General features: G+C 47.3%; 1 protein-coding gene across 2 annotated transcripts in view; it reads right to left on the reverse strand.

Annotated features, from left to right (window-relative positions):
- nrg1 (neuregulin 1) overlaps positions 1-18,130 on the reverse strand; it is a 212,005-nt gene that overhangs the window by 118,909 nt on the left and 74,966 nt on the right. Inside the window, exon 1 of one of the 2 annotated variants that reach the window (XM_070866029.1) lies at positions 12,254-12,896. The exons of the other annotated variant lie outside the window; for it this stretch is intronic. Coding sequence (XP_070722130.1) covers positions 12,254-12,896 — 643 coding nt within the window. Of the gene's footprint in view, positions 1-12,253; positions 12,897-18,130 lie in introns of those variants that run through there. 2 annotated transcript variants of the gene reach the window in all.

Raw genomic sequence — 18,130 nt, forward strand, 5'->3', positions numbered from 1 at the left:
CTCTCCGCCTCTCTATCTCCCTTTCCTCCTTCAAGACGCTCCTTAAAACCTATCTCTTTCACCATCTTCCGTAATTTCTTCTAATGTGGCTCGGTGTTAAATTTATTTGTTTTGTCTTATATCACTCCCGTGAAGCACCTTGGGATGTTTTACTACGTTAAAGGCGCTATATAAATATAGGTTGTTGTTGCTGGCTGTTCACTTCAGAATAATTGTACACACAAAGATGTGCACCCGTGCATGCATGGCACACGGCACACATCCACTCTGTGATTGCTGCACCTTCAAAGGAAGAGCCCCCTGGATCTATCAAAGATTGTGTCTTGCTTCATCTTACAGCCACCTAGAAACGACCTCCATAGCACCATCGCGTTGCAGCTCAGGGAACAGTGAGCAATACAGCACAGGCCTCGAAGGACCAACGTCACAGTGGGATCTGAATCACGCTCCCAATTTGTCCAGACTCGGAGACCATTAGTCGTCCTAAACTGGGTTATTTCCCAGACGCTGGCCAGACTGCACTATTTCACTGCCAGCATCCAGCACAATAAATCTGAGCAGGAGCTGTGCAGGCAATAATCAATCAGGTGATCAATTGCAAAGGGCTGAAAGAAAGAAAAGACAACCTGCTGGATATACTTGCAACTGGCTTGCGTTAGAAGAAGTGCAGCATCACTGCAGAGTCAGAGTACAGTCATGTCTGACTGAGTGCATTAAATATTTATATTACTCAAAATCGGAGTGATCCATCAAGGTCAATCGCAGCGAGTGCCGGTTAAGTTCCAGGAAACATATTTGAATTTGCAAAGGTACTGAGGAAGAGAGGAGTGAGGAAGGGGAAGAGAGAAGCGGTGCAGAGGAGATGAGAAAGAGGAGGAGAGGGGAGGAGAGAGAGAGAGGGGGAGGAAAAGAGAGGAAGAGAGGAGGAAAGAGAGAGGAGGGGAGGAGGACAGAAGAGAAGGGGAGGGGAGGAGGAGGCAAAGGTGATTGGAGAGGAGGATTAGAATGGAGGAGAAGGAGAGGAGGGCAGGAGGAGGGGAGGAGGAGAGAGAGATGAGGGGAGGAAGAGAGGAAGGAGGAGAGTGAGGAGAGGGAGGAGGGGAGGAGGAGAGGAGAGGGAGGTAGAGGAGAATAAGGGGAGGAGGATTAGAATAGTGGAGGAGGAGCGGGGAAGCAGAGGAGAGGAGGACCATAAGAACATAAGAATTAGGAACAGGAGTAGGCCATCTAGCCCCTCGAGCCTGCTCCGCCATTCAACAAGATCATGGCTGATCTGGCCGTGGACTCAGCTCCACTTACCCGCCCACTCCCCGTAACCCTTAATTCCCTTATTGTGGTTAAAAATCTATCTCTCTGTGACTTGAATACATTCAATGAGCTTGCCTCAACTGCTTCCTTGGGCAGAGAATTCCACAGATTCACAACCCTCTGGGAGAAGAAATTCCTTCTCAACTCGGTTTTAAATTGGGTCCCCCGTATTTTGAGGCTGTGCTAGTCTCCCCGGCCAGTGGAGACAACCTCTCTGCCTCTATCTTGTCTATCCCTTTCATTATTTTAAATGTTTCTATAAGATCACCCCTCCTCTTTCTGAACTCCAACGAGTAAAGACCCAGTCTACTCAATCTATCATCATAAGGTAACCCCCTCATCTCCGGAATCACCCAGAGATGGGAGGAGGAGGAGGAGAGAGTGGAGGAGGAGAGAGTGGAGGAGGAGGGGATGAGGAGGAGGATTAGAATGGTGGAGGAGGAGAGGGGAGGCAGAGGAGAGGGGAGGAGGAGAGGGGAGGAGCATTAGCGAGGAGGCTCTCTGCATTTTCTCCCAGGATTTTTACCCCGAGAAACAGCTTAATGAAAAGAAGTGTACCAAGCTTGGAAGTACAGCTCACTCTGTTTGCACTTACTCTTGGCTCAGGCTGAGGTCCGAGTCAGCATTCTTCTGAATTAAAACCAAAGCAGATCTTCAGTTTGCTTTCCCTTTCCTTTTTAAATAACCTCTCTTTATAGTTTTTGGTTTCTGTTTTGTAAAGAAATCTGTGGTGGTCCCTCTCTGTAGTCTCCCTGCCCACTTTGCCTGACAGTAAGTTAATCAATTCCCCCAGGGCCGTCGGGCATTAAGCTTCCTCATTTCCGGCCCTTCCCCATTACAAATCGCTTCGATTCCTCAGGCCTTCCCAAGAGCACCAAGCTCATCAGCGAAAGGAAAATCAAGTATTGATCAGCAGCAGGATAGTGGGAGATGGGGGAGTGGGGAGGTGGCTGGAAATCCGAGCCTTAACAAAATCAAAAACCAGAATATACACAAGCAGATAGCAGCAGCTGTGAGCTAAATCATTTAAAACACACAAGCTGCATTTCTGTTCCACTTGTATTGTTCCGGTATTATTTTCTGGGTGGATGTATTCGTTGCCTCTGGGTGGCAAACCAGCATCTGCTGCTTTATCCGCACCAGTATCCTTTTGTTAGAGTGACAGCTGAGTGAAGGGATCACTTTTACATGTGGTAGGACTTCCTCACCAGACAGGCTAGTGACTGCAACACCACTAACCATTCCCTAACCCTACTCTCATCGCCCTCTCTACTCTACAAACTGCCCTTTCCACACACGCGCAAACAGACAAAAGACTTGCATTTATATAGCGCCTTTCAAAACCTCAGGACGCCCTGAAGCGCTTTGCAGCCAATGAAGTACTTTTGAAGTGCAGTCAGTGTTGCAATGTACAAACACACACGCCTGCACATACACACACGCACAGACACACACACGCATGCGCGCACACACACGCGCGTACATATGCATAGACATGCGCACGCGCACACGTGTACAAACACACGCCTGCATGCATTTTAATGCATAGACACACATGCATGTACACTCATGCATGTACACATGAGCATCCACACACACTCACACCAATGTTCCCTGTAAGCTGCACTTCAGGAACCTGCGCAGCTGACTTGTCAACACAAAAACTGCACACGAGCGGTATTCTGAATGGCCCATGCAGCTCCTTAAAGGGGCCACGCAGTACCCCAACAAATAAGAGGAAACATTGACTCGCACACATATTTAGACTTCAACATGCAGGCAGAAAATGCTGATTGGCAGATCAGTCAGCCTCTGAAAGGGAAAGACTGTTTAACATTTCAAAGTAATAAGGGTAAGACCCTTATGTCAACCTTGGTTTCCTTTTCACTTGCTTTGTTTTTTAAATTTCCAGCATTTTATTTTTAAACGTCACAAGTTTCAACAATTTATTTCCCCCATTAAATCTTAACTATTTTTGGGTTTGTTTTCGCAATCTCAGTAAATAAAAATCTTAAATCTGCTGATGGTTTAAAATGCGGAGCTATTTCATGTGTGAATAATATGTGGCATTCTGTCGCAACTCATTTCTTTTAACACCTTTTATTAAAAGGATTATCAATTTTAGAAATTTCATCATTGACACTTCCAACTGAAAAAAGACTTGCATTTATATAGCGCCTTTCACGACCACTGGACGCCTCAAAGTGCTTTACAGGCAATTGAGTATTTTTGGAGTGTAGTCACTGTTGTAATGTGGGAAATGCAGCAGCCAACTTGTGCACAGCAAGCTCCCACAAACAGAAATGTGATTATGACCAGATTATCTGTTTTAGTGATTTTGATTGTGGGATAAATATTGGCCCCAGAACAGCCAAGCAAAAGGCAATCTTAGCAGCCGGTGCCTGTACATGGTCGGGACATCAAAGAGCCTGGCCAGACACTGGCTATACGGAAAGCCTCAGTGAAACCAATCTCTGACATTAGATGTGGAGGATCAGTGGAGAGGAGATATTTAACTGGAGTGACGACAGTACAGCAGCTCACAGTTCTGGCCATAGACACCTGCCAATTACAGGCAAACTCTTCTGATACACTCCAAGGTGAATTGAGCCTTCAGTCACTGTTGGGTTTCAGCAGTTCACGGGTCTGAACAGCACTGCTCAGAGCTACAATGTTTTGTAAATCCTCCGGGTTTGCCCCCTGCGTAAACTTGAGCGCATCCAAAACTCTGCCACCCGTATCTTACCCCACACCAAGTCCCGCTCACCCATTACCCAAGTGCTCGCTGACCTACATTGGCTCCTAGTCTAGCAATGCCTCGATTTTAAAACTCTCATCCTGGTTTTCAAATCCCTCCATGGCCTCGCCCCTCCTTTCCTCTCTAACCTCCTCCAGCCCTACAACCCTCCGAGATCTCTGCGCTCCTCCAATTCTGGCCTCTTGCACATCTCCGATTATAATAGCTCCACCATTGGCGGCCGTGCCTTCAGCTACTTGGCCCCAAGCTCTGGAATTCCCCCTCTAAACATCGCCACCTCTCTACCTTTCCCTTTAAGATGCTCCTTAAAACCGACCTTTTTGACCAAGCTTTGGTCATCTGTCCTAATATCTCCTAATGTGGCCCGGTGTCAAATTTTGTTTGATAGTGCCTAAGAAGTGCCTTGGGACATTTTACTATGTTCAAGGCGCTATATAAATACAAGTTGCTGTTAGTTTGTTGGTGCTCCATGGATGCCCCCCTTGTTTTTTTAGCCTCTCTCAAGGCTGACTGTCACGTTTACTGACCACACTCTTTGGCGTCCTGTTGCGTACTTGCGATGGAGCGCAGCACACAAATCAATTTATCATCATTATGAAGCAATTTCTTAAATTGCCACTGGAGAACAGATGATGACTCATCTACTGCAGCATCTGGTAACGGTGTTGTCACCTCGATGCAGGCTGCATGAAAAGAATGTTCATCTGCGAAAAACTTTGGAGTCGTTTTAATTGGAGCGCCAACTCATTGCATCGTTTGTGGAAGGGATTGGTCATTTGCAGTGGTCTGACCAGCAATTATTCAGAAGCTTTGTTCTGGAGCTGGTCAACTCTCTGGGTGTTATTTATAGCGTACCTGTTAACTCCCTTGTTGGAACACCAGCGTTCCTGGGTTAAAGTAGCAGAGCAGAAAAGTATGTGATTGAGTTAACCAGGTTCGCTAAAAATAGCACGCAGTGGGAATTAAAACCATCAGAGAGTTATTTCACAGATGCCTCTATTTGATTCTTCTGGATGCACTCCTGACAAATCAAAGCCCTGTGTTCTGCAGACATGTCAGTAGGTCGACCATATGCTCGACTGACAAGTTCCACTGACGTTTGCAGCACAGGAGGCCATTCAATCCATCGCGTCAGTGCTGACTCTCAGCTGGAGCAATCCAACAGTAATTCTATTGCCCTGTTCTTTTCCCATAGCGTTAAAATCTTCCTCCGCTTCAAATGTGGATCCAATTTTCCCTTAAAAAGACGCAATGGTCTCTACCTCAACCCCACTCCCTGCAGTAAAGCATTCCATGCACCAACGACCCTCTGTGGAAAGATATTTCTCATAAATATGAAACTTTTTGCAGAATGAGAAACTCTGGCTTCACAAAGGAGAAGAATAGTGTCTACTGTACTTTCAAATTCACCATGCGAAGTATAAAAGCATTAATATATTAGATCACTGGTGGCCGAGAGTGACAAGCCAGTAATTTTTTGAGGCTGATAAGTTGCTAAATTGCACAGATTCAGCTCGAGAGGTGTCGGCAGAACCCATAGTCTGACATACTACCTCAAACCTGCTCTTAGATGTTTGCTTCCTTTATAATACATAATGTATTAAAAATCTCATTATTGTATTACTTGTGTTAGAGTCACACTGTGCTGTGCTCAGTGAGGTAACGACACAGAACAGAAAGGTATGTGGCATCATGTGACCAGCACCAGTGGCGAGAGGGGGCTAGGGTTAGGGAATAGAATATTATATTATCTCTCTGTCTCATAACTCGGGCTGTTTCCTGTGGTTGAGAGGCCATAGATACAAGATTAAGTGTGAGAAATTTAGAAACCTTTCCCACACAGAGTTGCGAGGTTATGAAATTCACTTCCAATGATTGAGGTAGAAAAAATGTCAACTTTCAAGATTCGATTGGATGAGGGAAAATGGGTTGAAGGAAGATGGGAATAAGGTGGATAAATGTGATTGGGTCTGCTTGCTCCCTTGAAGGTAAACACCAACATGGATTGGTTGGGTCAAATGGCCTCTTTCCGTGTTACAACGTCCATGTATTTCTATGTATAATTGTTTGTCTACTAATAGTATGTTTTCTGTATGACAGTTGCACTATTGTTTCCTATCAAACAATGATGACTATTTATAAATAGAGTGTAACTTCCCAGGAATGCTGCCTTTAGGAGACATATAAATAGCTTTTTATCCAACAATTTGTCTTCTGCACCTCTCATTTCCCCGTATCAGGGTATCGTTCCAAGGTACTGCTTACAGGCCTCTATTATCTTGGCCAAGTGGTCAATCATTATAAATGAGCCTAGACAGTGAGTGCTGGTAGTCTATTTGACTGTGAAAGGCATCACACCCAAGGTCCCCACACCCCACTTTCCAACAGGAGTCACTGAAAGACGGAGGAACAAGAAATTAGGCTGATTGGTTTGTTTGTCCTCCTTAGTCCAAGGGGTGCTGAGGCCAACCAATGCGTCCCAACTGCAGCTCAGGATGAGGTCAATAATCTCTACATAAATTGGGAATTGAACCTTGGATCTGTGTAGTTTGCTGCTATACCAGGGTTTGTTCTTATACCCAAGACATGGGAGGGGAGCTCAAATCTGATATCTTCAGTCATGGGTCGTGCATTATGGAGCTTCTGAGGCAAACAGAGGTGTACCATAAAGTCTCGGGGGGGGGGGGGGGCATGGGTGCATCCATACATACTGGCATGGGGTCCATCGGGGGGTATTTGCCGATGGTGGGATTTAAGTGAGCACTCCTTCTTCCCGACCCCGAATACTCTGGCGGAGTCATGAGAGGAGGTTGGCAGATTGGGACTGAGGATTTTCGTCTTCTGTGATGATTCTCAGCTGGATAAACCTTAAATCTTAACTCACTCGCTATAAAACTGCAGTAACCCAGCAAACAGATTCACGAGCCGCTTTACTCCTCGGCCCCAAAGTGTTTTACAAATGACACCCTGCTGATATTAATCAGTATGTTGTCGCTGAGTCACAGAAGGAATTCATTGATTCCATGGATTTCAAAGCTTTGTTGGCTCAATAAGTACAGTGCAGCGATAGGCTATTAAGGAGTTCAACCTCATGCAAATAGACAGCATCACTGAACTCGCTGGGACAGAGCTTATATTATAGAATCATAGAAGTTTACAGCACGGAAGGAGGCCATTTCGGCCCATCGTGTCCATGCCGGCCAACAAGAGGCTATCCAGCCTAATCCCACTTTCCAGCTCCAGGTCCGTTACCCTTTGGCTACTGCACTTCAGGTGCATATCCAATTACTTTTTAAATGTGGTGAGGGTTTCTGCCTCTACTACCCTTTCAAGTGGTGAGTTCCAGACCCCCACCACCCTCTGCGTGAAGAAATTTCCCCTCAAATCCCCTCTAAACCTCCTTCTATTATGAGGTACAAACTGAAATAACTGCCAGAAGGAGAGAGTTGCACCATCAGAACCCCTTTCTAATCGCTCTTAAATGTACAAGGAATTAATAAAGTCAATTTTCAGTCAACTTGTCTTTTCTTTTGAACATTGTTCTTTCAACGGTGAGCTCTAATGGCTCTGAAAAAGGTAGAGAGTCTGGCAGTAGGAAGGAGCTGAATGAACATAATTAATTGAGCCATTAACATGGTCATAACTACTTTCAACTGCACACATCTATGCCGTTCACACAACATTAGGCTCAGTAACTCTGCTACGTCATGGAATTGCATAGAATTTTACAGCACGGAAACAGGCCATTCATCCCAACTGCTCCGTGCCGGTGATTATGCTCCACACCAGCCTGCTCCCACCAGACTTCATCTCACCCCAATTCCATATCCTGCTATTCCTCTCTCCCTCGTGTACTTAACTAGCTTACCCTCAAATGCCTCTCTGCTATTTGGCCTCACTACTCCATGTGGGCATCTGCCATATTATCACTACTCTGCGATCATCGGTGATCACTGCCTCAAGAAGAAAAAAATTAAACCTGAGGATGCTTGTTTAAACCCGATTTATTTTAAAAGGGCCTATCGACTGAGGAGTGTGGAGGATCAAACTGTGATCTACTGGAAGGGGAGGGATTCAACTGGAGTGGGAAGGGAATTACATTGGGATCTAGTGGAGGGGAGGGGATAAACTTGTGATCCACTGGAGGGGGGTGGAATCAAACTGTGATTCAATGGGGCAAGAGGGAAGTTAACTGATCTAATGGAGAGGGAGGGTGGGAGGGAATCAAAAAAACCCTAGCATTTATATAGTGCCTTTCACAACCTCAGGACATCCCAAAACGCTTTACAGCCAATGAAGTACTTTTCTAACGTAGGCACTCAGATTGCCCTCACAGCAAGGTACCATAGACTGCAATGAAATAAATGACGAATTCACTGATTTTGAATAGTGGCTGTGGGAGCTTTTTACATCCACCTGAGGGGGCAGACGGGGCCTCGGTTTAACGTCTCGTCCGATAGACGGCACCTCCGACAGTGCAGAACTCCTCTGGAGTGTCAGCTTAGATTAATGCTCAAGTCTTTGGAGTGGGACTTGAACCCAGGACCTTCTGACTCTGGCGAGGGTGCTACCCACTGAGCCACGGCTGAAAGCTGATGTACTGAGGGGCGGGGGAAGGCAGGGAAACTCTGCTTATCCTGTAGGCTTCAGGAGAAAGATTGCGTGTTGCTTCTGTGCTGCCACACGTTTGGGGCTACCAACAATGATGGTTGCCGGTTTGCGAGGCACTTACGCCATCTTCTTTGAAAGCATGTTGTACCTCTCTAGTCCGGGACTCTTTCATCTGGAAATATCCATGGTTCGGCATTAGTTGGGCCTGCGGGACAGGAGCGTTTATTTTTTTTTAAGCTTCGATCGGCTGCAATGGCTGATCGGTCAGTGTGTTCGGCGATCGGTTGAGCGTCTGTCAGTCAGTGAGAGCGTGCAAGGGTGCTGAGGGAGCCACCCACAGGCTGCCAGCACACACTCACACACACAGGAGCCCGCACACTGTCCACCAGTACTAGTAAGCGACACCTCCCATGGTTCTGGAAATTCTCTGTTCCGGCACCGGTCAGGTCACGAGGGTGCCGGTCTGGAGAGGTCCAACCTGTACTAAGAATTATGTGTGCATACTTAAAACAAGAACATAAGAAATAGGAGCAGAATAGGCCATTCGGCCTCTCGAGCCTGCTCCGCCATTTAATACGATCATGGCTGATCCGATCATGGACTCAGGTCCACTTCCCATAACCCCTTATTCCCTTATCGGTTAAGAATCTCTCTCATAAATGTATTCAATGACCCAGCTTCCACAGCTCTCTGAGGCAGCAAAATATGTTCCTCTCGTCTCCCCTGGAGACACTGACTCATGGTGTGATGAGGTTGCCAACTCTGGTTGGACAGATTCTTGGAGGTGCCATCACATGTCCTCTTGCCTCCAAGTGCCCTGCCCCCACACTCCCACCATTGGTTGCCCAACATGTCCGTCTTCGCAGTGCGCCACCTTCCCACGCCAATCGGAAAGCAAACAGACTCTTCATTACCCGATTGGATGATTCTTGATCGTCAGTCAAATAGTCTTTTGTCTCACCTGCCAATAATTTTATAATTTAATGGAAAGCGTTCAAATACATTATTTTTTAAAAAACATCATTTTTTTTAATGCCCCTATGATTTTCTCTTGGGGTTTTGGTTGGCGTGTCCTGGAGATTCCTCTTTTAATCCCTGGAGGTTCCAGGGCAATCTTGTGAGCCATTGCCCTCCCAGACCTTACCCAGGTGCAATCTCTTCAAGTTGGAGCAGATCAATGGAAGGTACCACAGGCCGATACATATACGAACAATGGCGGACAGGTAAAGACCCTCTGGTCCATCGAGCCTGTCCCACACCATTGCAATACCTTGTGTATCACAACATACACACTCTGCCCCACCCCAAACCATGTGGTCTCCTGGGAGAGGCAAAAAAAAACAGATAAAAAGCCCAGGCCAATTTGGGAAAAATAAATCTGGGAAATCCTCTTGACCCATCCAGACGATCGAAACTAGTCCAGATCACCACTCTGGCCATTAAATTCCCTGCAGTACCTACCTTCTCTAGGGTTAATCATCTTTTATCCAAGCTTGTCTGAAACCAGATCAACTATTATCTAGTTACATTGACATTAACACTAACTAAAAACCCTTCATGAATACACTTACAAATGGACAATTTTGGCAAATAGTTGAGCCAATAGGATACGCAAAAGCTGCTTGGTTTTAACAGCTTCTAAACTCAGTGCCTTCTGCTGCATTTCTCGATGGAAGCACCTAAAAGCTAAGATGTAATTTGCTTTTATATACCATGAAACAATGAATAAAAAGACTTGAAAGACTTGCATTTATATGGCGCCTTTCACGACTATCGGACGTCTCAAAGCACTTTACAGCCAATGAAGTACTTTTGAAGTGTAGTCACTGTTGTAATGCGGAAAACATGCAGCCAATTTACACACAGCAAGCTCCCACAAACAGCAATATGATAATGACCAGATCATCTGTTTTTTTTTTGTTATGTTAATTTGAAGGATAAATATTGGCCAGGACACTGAGGAGAACTCCCCTGCTCTTCTTCAAAAAAGTGCCGTGGGATCATTTACATCTACTTGAGACGGCAGACAGGCCCTCAGTTTAACGTCCAATCCGAAAGACGGCACCTCTGACAGTGCAGCACTCCTTCAGCACTGCACTGGAGTGTCAGCCTAAATTTATGTGCTCGAGTTCCTGGATTGGGGCTTGAACCCACAACCTTCTAACTTAAAGGCAAATGTACTACCCACTGAGCCACCAGCCTCAGCTGCCTTTACACTGTCCTTGGCATTCTCGTCCTCTCCTTAACCCTAATTATTCTCGATTAATTTTGCCTTCAAATTTCCAGAGAAAAAGAGCATCACAACCATGTGTCATTTGATTTTCCAGCAAACAGTGAAAACGATTTGCTCAGGCATTGATTAATCTCACATATTCCCATTAAAAGTGTGTGCACGCATAAGGTCCAAAAAACACAGTTAATAAAACTATTGGAAAAGTACCGTTGCAACAAGTAGATATTGCTGAAATATCAAACAAATGGCAGGCAGCCAAGAACTAATAGAAAAAAAAATCTTGCAAAGTCATTGTACATGTGGGTAACCTACAAGGCAACATTAACAGGATTGTCTTTCCAGAAGTCTCCGGAATGGACAAGAATCAATTAGCTCACAGCAGTGAATGACCTTGAAATTCATCTCAGAATCAGGCAAGAAATCAGAGGGAAAGGACACACACACTCTCAGACAGACATTCACACACTCTCACACAGACACACTCTCACACAGACACTCAAGGTCCATTTGAAAAAAAGGGAAAATATTGATTATGAAAAAAATATATATATATAGACCATCTTGTTAATTTATCTGCAGTGTTTCTGACTAAATTCCCTGTCGTTTGTGATGAAACACAATTGTATAATTGAAACACAGAATATAATTGTTAAACACAGTGGATTCTATTCATGGAAGGACCAGAATATGAGTTAACAAAACATTTTCTTTTGAACATCACAATTTTCATCAATCAGCCTGCAGGCTAAGCATAGCAAGCCCTGTTGGAACATTATGCTTGATGGTAAATCAGACGAACTACTAACAAGGACTCACGGGGTTATAAAACACTCTACCAACAGCCCAGCTACAGTCCTGTAATGACATTAAGCACAAAGCACGGGCTCCTGTGAATGGGGGGCAGTGATTGAAGTACTTTTCTACAATTGTTTCTGGGTTTTTTTCCCCTGACAGGCATTTTCTTTGGAGGAGATTTTTCTCAGCTTCCTTTTAAAAGGTCGACATTTGTAGGGACTCCCTTGACACAAAAATCTAAACCCAAGTAAAAAGCAATGAATCCCTCACTCCACCCAACAGAGCTGTGAATCAAAAGAGAATGTAAATAAAGGCTTTGTGCTGTCAACAATGCTCAATTAAAGGAAAAACACAATCAAATGCAGTCCAAAAATCACCTTTTATAAATGAATTCCTCTTATAAAACAGGTCAGACAATCAGACACATATAAAGCATGCCTGTCTTAGCTTTCTCTGCTGGACAGACAGGCTTTTAACCTCAAAGTAAAAAAGGCAGCCGGAATTTGCCCCTGAGCAACCGTTAAGAATGAAAAGAGCAAGTTACTTACTAAACGCCGGTGCGATAATGAGGCTTGTATCGGTCATTTGGGGAAGGGTTACAGACGCCGATTCCGTCACTTCACGACTTTTGGTGGCGACTGGTTCTGGGGAGAAAGATTCAAGGAGGACAGAGGACAGGAAGGAGGGAGACGAGGTAGGGGGATGTGTGGATGGGCTAGTAAAGGGAGTCGAGGTGAGCACCAGAGGGTCGTCAGGATCGTTCGCAGTCTGGCTCAAATCAGATATGGGAATAGTGGTGGTAAAGGCAGCTGAAGGCGGCCATTCGGCCACTGTCGCTTGGTCAGCAGGAATCGGGCCCTGCCCCACACGCTTGGGATCGAGGTGCGTCAGAGGCTCGTACTCAAATATCTTGTCCACAAAAACCCACTTGAGGCCAGCGATGCAGAGACCCAGGCTCACCAGGCAGGCCATGATGGGCACGATGCAAATCTTCTCCGAGCTCAGGCAGGTCCGCACGCGCTCCACCTCCATGCAGATGCAGCAGGTCGCGATGAGGCCGGTCAGTCCCAGCGCCCCGTTCCCGTCCGCCGGGGCAGCCGATGAGCTGTCCTCTGCCGTCCCTTCGGCGGACGGGGTCAGGCACGGAGGGGTGGAGGGGTCGGGAGAGGTCTCGCTGGCGTCCTCGGACATGCTCTCAACGCATCGAGCTGGGCTGCGCGCTGAAGGCTTGCAAACACTGAGCGAGAGCGAGGAGGAGCAGGGTGCAGAGGCATCAGACGGACGACGACATCATTATCAGCATTCGTCAGGAGGGGGGGGGGGTGAGAGGCGGGGGAGGAGGGTGGAGGGGTGAGGGGGGGGGGGAAAGGAGGACAAGAAGCCCGATAAGCTCTTCACTGTTGCAGTCTCTCTCCGGCGAAGGTAGGGGAGTTCTGCACGGAAAAGCTCCAAGTCATCCCTGGGTTCAGCAGCCCGTTCCTGGCGTCAGACGGGATGCCATTTATTCTAACTTGAAGAAAAGCAAGTCTTTTTGGCTGTCGCTCCCGATCGCTCACCTGCAGAGCTGGGGTGGACCCCGCACCTTCACCAGAAGCACACACGAGCCGGCAGCAGCAGGGGCAAAGGCAGCATCCTGTTGTTCTCCGTGCGGCTGCTCGGCTCCCCACAAGAGAAAAGCTGGAGTGGTTAGAGGAGCAGCAGGTGCCTGTCCTCTGAGCACAGTGGAAGCGGTATCATTAGTGACAGGGATACCAGAAAACTGAGGAGGGTGGGAGGAAGGGAAGGGGTGTGGGGAGGGGGGGGGGGGCAGAGAGAGAGAGAGAGGGAGAGAGAGAGAGAGAGAGAGAGAGAAGGGAGAGGACAAGCAAAACTTCCTCCTCCTGCTTCACACACATGCACAAACACAGAGCCACCACACACACACACACACACACACACTGCAGGGTAGGTCTTCCTGGAAACACGCGCACCATTCAGAACTGCACAGACTGCCGTCAACTTCCTACTTGATCCAATTAGGAGGAATGAACCATCAAATCAGAAAGAGGCAGGCAGCAAGAGCTTTTTCTCCAGCTTCATCCCCACCCTCTGCATCAGTATAGACGAGTCAGCAATTGATTATGCTAATGTTCGGGAGCTGGATGTGATGGGGGCAGAGCAGGGCTGGTGAAACTGGCAGACGCCGTGTCCCAGGGGAACGGGGTATTTCCTCCAGTAATTTCACTTGCGTGCTCCTGTCGAGATCGAATTTCACCCCAGCATCGTGCCCCCCTTGCAAACGGCAAAAGGGACCAGAAAGGGTTTAAGCCCAGCAAGTAGGTAGATGGAGAGAGGTTGGGGGCAGTTCACAACTTAAGAGGCTGCTGGGGTTTAACGTTTGTTTTTTTTTGTTGCTTTGTTTAAGCGGCAGGCTTGGCAGTGGGCTACCAGAAAGCGAGGCTTAGAGTGGCAGGTCCAGGGAGGATTGACAGTTTTGAAGGATACACTCTTAATCCACTCCAGTGTTGTAAAGGCTCCAATCCAGTCTCGGCCTACTAATTAACCTGCTCAGGACAACCCCAGCATGCAAAAATATCAAGAGCAACAAACAAAGCAGAGAGAGAGAGAGAGAGTGTGAAAGAGAGAGAGAGAGAGGGAAAGGCAATTCCTCCTGATGAGCTACTTCTGAGGAAAATAGAGAGAGAGAGCGCGAGAGAGAGAGAGCGCGAGAGAGAGAGAGCGCGAGAGAGAGAGAGCGCGAGAGAGGGAGCACGAGAGAGAGTGCGTGCGAGAGAGCACGAGAGAGAGAGAGAGAGAGCACAAGAGAGAGAGCGAATGAAAGGCAATTCCTCCTGACGAGCTACTACTGAGGAAAAGAGAGAGAGAGAGAGAGAGAGAGCGAGAAAGTGAAAGCATTTAAGGACAGGACATGTGTTATAAGAATGAGCACTTAGGGACTGTCATCAGTACACATTGCCGGCAAGTCTATTATTCATCTAGTTCTATCGGCAGACCATCCAGCCCCAGCAATAATTGGAGTCTGCCACTATCGAGGACAGTAAGCTGTGAAAGATGGAGTTGTATGCACAGTGGAATCCATCTATAAATAGTGCAGCAATTTACCACATGGATACCCTAACTCTCTCCTCACCACCGCAAATTAATAAAAGAAATCATGTTCCTCGTCCTTCATAAACAGTCGTGTGCTGGAAGCAGCGTCATTAAAGTAGGTCAGGAAAGAATGACTCCTCCAGAAGAAGACTTCTAACCGAAGCAACGTACGAATGCTGTGCTGAGGGCTGGGTGGCTTCTAAAATCAAAATAAAGACACACAAAAAAGGCATCGTAACGAAATCTGCACATCAGAACAGAAGTTCAGGAAAACACCCATGTCGGTTCATTTAACTGAATTCACTTTAAATAAATGTTTGTGTGTAGGATGTAGCGTTTTGTACAAATAAGAGCTGCTTGTGACATCGACAGTACCATAACTGTGAACCACATGTGGGTTCAAATCCCACCATGGCAGCTTTGAGAATTTGAATTCCAATGTAAAAAAAAAATTTAAAATTCAAAAGCTGGCATCACTCGGAGTGAGCACAGAGCTATTGAGATTGTCGGAAAATTCAAACTGGGCAAGGAAACCTGCCATCCTTACCCGGTCTGGGTCTACACGTGACTCCAATCCCACACCCACGCGGGTGACTCTTAATTGCCCTGTGAAGGAGCTTGGAGAACCATTCTGTTCTCAAACCACTACCAGCGGTTCAAGGCGGCCTATCACTGCCTTCTAGGGGTAACTAGGGATGGGCAATAAATGCCGGCCTTCCCAGCCTTGCCCACATCCCGAGAATGAATTTTTTTTTAACATTAATTTGAAAAAAAGTTCATATACAAGTGTTTTCTAGAGTTTGGTTGACTGTAGTGAACCGGTACAGAAATCTTATGTTACATAAACACAGACACCTGTAGTCAACTCCCTCGCTAGAATATTGCTCTTTGGGTTACATGTGGAAAGCTTGCTTTAAATAGGGGCTGTTTCAGCGAGGGAGTCCACAAAGTATGTGCTACACCTGCATAAGAGCACACGGTGCCTTGGAGAGTGCCACATACAGTGGAAATCGAAATCGGGGCCCAGAAGAGGCGAGGGCCCAGGGACAGCACGGGCCAGCCCACACTGCGATAAGTGTGTGCGCACTACGCCCGTGCAGCAGAGCTGGTCTCCAATCGTCTTGGTTAACCCTTGCCACTTGATCAAGACCTAGCCTCTGTCAAGCCCGTGTGGTGGCTGCTGTGCAACGGCCACCACACGTTAAAAAAATCCACGCGCAGCCATCTTCCACCCTTCAACACGTAGTTCGGAACCTGTCCCGGCCCAACATTCCACTTTTCAGGTAAAATGGCTGCTAGCCTGCCTATTTGGGCAATAGATGGACGATAGCCCAGCGATCTTCAGTGGAAAGTCCAGCCCCTAGAGTTTTTGTAAAGTTTAGCAACGAGGAAGGAGAGAGTCAGCCTGTAAATCTGCCGTGGACATGCTTTTTATGTACTTCCCGTCGCAACCCCGCTGGTGGCCATTACTGGCGCGACGTTTCCAATTGGCATTGCGGTTAGCTTTGACGAAACGTTGATGTCAGCCACCCCCTGAACAGAGGTAGAAAGCGAAGCTTTGTACAGCTCCTCCCTCGCACCGCGATCAGACGCACACCGACGGAAGAGCGGGTCTCCACAGGTGGTTTATCAGCAATGGCCCATTCCATCCCGACACTGAGGCTGATGGTTAGCAAACACAGAACGATCAATCACCACCTCAAATAAACTGGTCGAAGGCCTCGCTAATTGAATTTCACACATTTCTCAGTGGAAGACTAAGGACCTGCAAAGGGCTATCTGACATTTTTACACTCGTTGGTTCGCACAACAATGTAATGAGCGGAATCTTTAATAAACGGCTCCTATAAAGACTTGCATTTCTATAGCGCTTTTCACAACCTCAGGGTGTCCCAAAGCGCTTTACACCCAATGAAGTACATTTGAAGCGCAGTCACTGTTGTAATGTGGGAAACGCGGCAGTCAATTTTGCACACAGCAAGCTCCCACAAACAACATTGAGATAAATGAGCTGATAATCTGTTTCAGTATTTCATTGGCTGTAAAGCGCTTTGAGATGTTCGGCAGTCATGAAAGGTGCTATATAAATGCAAGTCTTTCTTTTTCTTTTTAGTGATGTTGATTGAAGGATAAGTATTGGCCAGGACACCAGGATGAACTCTGCTGCTCTTCTTCGAAATTGTGCCATGGGATCTTTTACATCCACCTGAGAGAGCATACGGGGCGTGGGTTTTAACGTCTGATCCGAAAGATGACACCTCCGACAGTGCAGCACTGCACTCGGTGTAACAGCCTAGAATTTGTGCTCAGGTCTCTGGAGTGGGACTTGAACCCACAACCTTCTGACTTCTTTGCTCTCCCCACTCGCCACAAGTAGCAGCTCCTTCCGGCCTTTCCAGATCGGGATATGAGCATAATGTAATTCTTTAATGGGGGAAAATATAAAATAATAGGAAACGTGAAGATTGATTTCTTTATAAGTGGTTCGGCTGCGCACACCGTGAGAGGAGAGATTCTCCCCGTGTATTGTTTCTCTGCCTCGATAGAATATTCGACAGCAAGGACGTTATGCTGTCTTAACAGGGACCGTTCCTTTCGTTGCTGCACTAATGTTTCTGACTGAGGGAGCTTGCAGTTCATACCCCACCTGATTGGTTCTGAGGTCCTTTGGTGTTTGACAACCTGAAAGTGTCGCACGTCTTACCTCAGACGGCATTTCGAGATTTAATATATAACGCTGCTTTACTTCTGATTGGAGGTGCCAGGAGACTGGTATCCATAGGTTGTCCCAGCCTCCAGGAATCTCCGGGACACTGCTGCAAGCAACCTGGGAGAAAAATCATAGTGGACATTAAAATAAATGTTCTTTGAAAATGTGAGAGTGGAGGGGTTGAGTGTGAGATTGGGGGGGGGGATGGTGAGAGAGGGTTGTGTGAGAGGGGGATGGGTGTGAGAGTGAGGGGGTGGGTGTGAGAGCGGGGGTGGTGGGCGTGAGAGCAGGGATGTTGTGAGTAGGGGGGGTGAGAGGGGGGTTTGAGAGGGGGGATGTGAAGACGTGAGAGTGGGGGGGGTTTGGTGAGAGTGGGGGGGAAGAGTGGGGGAGGGAGAGAGTGGGGGGGAGGGAGTGGGGGGGGAGAGAGTGGAGGAGAGAGTGGGGGGGGGAGAGAGTGGGGGGGAGAGTGGGGAGGGAGAGAGTGGGGGGGGGGAAGAGAGTGGGGTGGGAGAGAGTGGGGGGGGAGAGTGTGGGGGGGGTGGTGGTGAGAGTGGGGGGGTGAGAGTGGGTGGGGGGAGAGTGGGGGGGAGAGAGTGGGGGGGGAGAGAGTGGGGGGGGAGAG

This window comes from Pristiophorus japonicus, chromosome 2 (genome assembly GCF_044704955.1).
Source record: "Pristiophorus japonicus isolate sPriJap1 chromosome 2, sPriJap1.hap1, whole genome shotgun sequence".
Classification (NCBI taxonomy): Eukaryota; Metazoa; Chordata; class Chondrichthyes; family Pristiophoridae; genus Pristiophorus; species Pristiophorus japonicus.